The sequence below is a fragment of the Aquarana catesbeiana genome, linkage group LG01, assembly GCF_042186555.1.
Source record: "Aquarana catesbeiana isolate 2022-GZ linkage group LG01, ASM4218655v1, whole genome shotgun sequence".
NCBI lineage: Eukaryota > Metazoa > Chordata > Amphibia > Anura > Ranidae > Aquarana > Aquarana catesbeiana.
In genome coordinates this window covers 332,717,354-332,721,615 of record NC_133324.1, presented here as the reverse complement: position 1 = coordinate 332,721,615, position 4,262 = coordinate 332,717,354, and the positions used below count along the sequence as shown (strand labels likewise).

General features: G+C 38.2%; 1 protein-coding gene across 1 annotated transcript; it reads left to right on the top strand.

Moving 5' to 3' along the window:
• Positions 1–2,650: 2,650 nt before the first annotated feature.
• On the top strand, positions 2,651–3,502 carry LOC141132779 (olfactory receptor 5V1-like). Its single transcript, XM_073621675.1, has one exon. The coding sequence runs from the start codon at positions 2,651–2,653 to the stop codon at positions 3,500–3,502; it is 852 nt and encodes a 283-aa protein (XP_073477776.1).
• The last annotated feature ends 760 nt before the right edge of the window (positions 3,503–4,262 follow it).

Here is a 4,262-nt window from a genome sequence, read left to right as displayed (position 1 = left end):
TTTTTGCGCTATAAACAAAAAAAAAACATCAATTTTGAAAAAAATTTTTTTTTTACTTTCTGCTATAATACATATCCAAAAAAATAAAAATAAAATTTATTCATCAGTTTAGGTCAATATATATTCTTCTACATATTTTTGATAAACAAAATCGCAGTAGGCATATATTGATTGGTTTGCGCAAAAGTTATCGCCGCTATAAACTACGGGACAGAATTAGGGACTTTTATTTCTTTTTTATTGTTTTTACTTGTAATGGCGGCAATCTGCAGCAATATGCAGCGGACAAATCTGACCCCAAATGACACTTTTTGGGGACCAGTGACATTATTGCATTGATCAGTGCTATAAAAATGCACTGATCAATGTAAAAATTACACTGGCAGGGAAGGGATTAACACTAGGGGGCGATCAAGGGGTTAAGTGTGTTCCCTAGGTGTGTTCTAACGGTAGGGGTTTGGGCTACCAGGGATATGACAGAGATCACTGTTCCCGTTTACTGGGAACAGTAGATGTCTTCTATGTCTCCTGTCAGAACGGGGGGATTGCCTTGTTTACATAGGCAGTTTCCCATTCTGCCTCTGTGCATAGCTATCACGGGTTGCCAGTGGACATTGAGTCTGCGGGACCCGCGGGCATGCTCCCGTGGCACGGCGGGAATGTGCCTGCTATCCTCCTTGCACGGACCGACGTACAGGTGGTACGTCGGTTCGCGCAGGAGAGCCGACCTGGAGCAGTAAATGTACGTGAGCAGGTCCGCAAGTGGTTAAAGCTGATCTACATACATAGGTGAAATAAATATATGGGATCTGCTTTACCTGGTATCCAGAAATGCCCCCAGCAAGCCTGAAATGTGACAGTGAAGATGAAGTCAAAATGTGGGAAAAGCATGAGATTTCATCCCAACATGATTCTTGAAGAATGAATACCCCTTGTTGGTGATATAAAGGGACTCTGATATACTAAATTATTTTAGTTTTTTAAGTTTGGTCCACAACAGAAAGTGAGCCTCAAATCTGTGGAGTGGGAAAACACAGGGGAAGAGTGTTTGGCACTATGGTGGATTTTTTCTGAATAATTACGGTAATCTAGATAACAAGTTTATGTGTGGACTGTTACACAGATTGTTTGCTGTGGAGAGTTAACACATATCATGGCATTACTTTATAGGATGTTATTTTGTACTGTAACATATAGGAGAATGAATTTTTATTGATGATGATTTAATACAAGAATAGTTATAGAGAGTTAAACCTTATTATAATGCTCCGTACACACGATCGGACTTTTCGACTGGAAATGTTGGATGTGAGCTTGTTGGCGGAAAGTCCGACCATGTGTATGCACCATCGGACAAATGTTGGCTAGCATGTTCTCAAATTTTCCACCAACAAATTTTTGTTGCCGTGTGTACACAAGTCCATCGGACAAAAGTCCACCCATGCTCAGAAGCAGAAGCAGTCGGTCTTGTAAACTAGCGTTCGTAATGGAGAATTAACATTCGTGACGTGGCAAATTATGAAATCTACAAATGCAGCGCACAATTCTCTTCTTCTTTAATGGGATAATAATGAAGCTGCTTTGCTGGTGATACTGATGGAGTTATTGCAAATGAAGTTTCAAAGGCTTTTTTTTTCTAGTGATATCAAGAATAATATTATTATGCTTTTTATTTTTTTTTTTGGGCAAGATACCACAACACCATTATCCCCTGTTGGTATCACTTGTTAATTTTACTTTGTATTTTATAAAATGTAACTGTCTACTCCCAAACTGTCATTTGAAGTAAAACACATAGCCAAGTATTATTCTTCACAATTTTTTTTATTGTGCATTAAAAAAAATAAAAAAATAAATAATTAGACATGCTATCTGCCAATAGAACTTAACCAAAAAGTGCATTCTATGCATCCAAAAATATAGAAAATATACCAAATCAAACCATTATTATTCAACCCAAAAAATAATGTCAAAGCAATAACTCCAAGGCCAATAATAAATAACACGTTATCTCCTCCGATTCCACAACATGTCTGGTTGACGAACAGTCGTTCAGAAACGAACTGAAAAGCGATAAATGAAAAAAGGAAAAAGAAAAGCACAAATCAACACTCACCAAGCTTCTAGTAACACAAAATTAGCAGAAGGAGCCCAAAGGGTGGCTCTAAAGAGCTGAAAAAACATGTAGTATGTCTTGTACGTCACTATGTTCGTAATTGTTGGCCAACATTTGTGTGACCGTGTGTATGCAAGACAAGTTTGAGCCAACACCTTTGGACAAAAGTCCACGATTTTGTTGTCGGAAAGTCCAATCGTGTGTACGGGGCATTAATCATTTTTAAAAACCACAACAAAATAGCTGAAGTTCCACTCAGTAAATCTCATTTTAATATAGATATAATTTTATGATTTGGATCGCCCAAAGGCTTTGTGAGACATCTCTTCAACAGTAGTAGTATATTTTTATGAAATATGCACAGATTACGGATTACTAGATATAAATATCTTCCTCTCTTTTATAAAAAAAAGGTACAAAGAAAGTGCACTGAAAAAGAATGTAACACTTGCTGATGGATTTCTCTTCCAAGGCCTAGTGTCCATACCAGCATACCAGCCATGGGTGTTTATGATAATCTCTCTTGCTTACATGATGACTGTGGCTGCAAATTCCATGGTTATATCTGTTGTCTGTTTTGATTCCCGTCTTCACACTCCTATGTATTTCTTTTTGGTCAACCTCGCTATAATTGAGTTATTGTGTACTACAGCAATCATTCCAAATACTTTAAACAACATGCTAAAGGAAGCCAAAGGAATCTCATTTGTAGGCTGTTTTGTTCAAATGTTTACATTTATAATTTCAGGGGGCTCAGAATGCATTCTGCTTGGTATGATGGCATATGATAGATATGTTGCTATATGCCAACCTCTATTGTATACTGTAATCATGAACAAGTCCCTTTGCATCTATATGGCAATTACCTGCTGGACTGTTGGGTTAATAACTGCATTAGTGAACACTGCTCTTACTGCTACATTACCCTATTGCCGTGACCGCCTTATCAGACATTATTTCTGTGAGATTCCACCACTTTTGAAGCTATCTTGCAAGAACACGTATATTAATGAATTAGTGGTCTTTCTTTTTGGTGCCAGTGTAATACTGGTCTCCCTTCTTCTAACTCTTATCTCATACACCTTTGTTATTCGTGCAGTAATCAAGATCCCCAGTGCCAGCGGAAAGAAAAAGGCTTTCTCCACATGTACTTCTCATCTCCTCGTGGTCAGCTTGTTCTTTGGGACAGCTATCTTAACATATCTCCGTCCATCTTCACAGTCATTCTATAATAAGGATCACATATTTTCCCTGGCATATGCTGTAGTCACTCCACTTATTAATCCTTTGTTATACAGTTTTAGGAATAAAGATGTTCGGAGGGCACTATTGAAGATCTTACAGTTGTGGAGGGCAATTGCTTATAGAGGTGCCAGGTTTTCTTAGTTGCTACTTTATAGCCGTGGCCAAAAGTTTTGAGAATGACACAAATATTTATTTTCATGTCAAGTCTACTGCTTCAGTGTTTTTAGATTTTTTTTTTTGTCAGATGTTACTATGATATACTGAAGTATAATTACAAGCATTTCATAAGTGTCAAAGGCTTTTATTGACAATTACACTAAGTTTATGCAAAAAGTCAATTGGCAGTGTTGATCCTTCTTTTTCAAAACCTCTACAATTTGCCCTGGCATGCTGTCAATCAAATTCTGGGCCACATTCTGACTGATGGAAGCCCATTCTTGCATAATAAATGCTTGGAGTTTTTCAGAATTTGTGGGGTTTTTTTTGTTCACCCGCCTCTTGAGGATTGTCCACAAGTTCTTAATGGGATTAAGGCCTGGGGAGTTTCCTGGCCATGGACCCAAAATTTTGATGTTTTGTTCCCCAAGCCACTTAGTTATCACTTTTGCCTTATGGCAACGTGCTCCATCATGTTGGAAAAGGAATTGTTCCCCACCAAACTGTTCTTGGATGTTGGGAGAAGTTGCTCTCGAAGGATGTTTTTGTACCATTATTTATTCATGGCTGTGTTCAAAGTTGTGAGTGACTCCACTCCCTTGGCTTAGAAGCAGCCCCACACATAAATGGTCTCAGGATGCTTTACTGTTGGCATGACACAGGACTGATTGTAGAGCTTACCTTTTCTTCTCTGGACAAGGTTTTTTTCCGGATGCCCTAAACAATTGGAAAGGGGATTCATCAG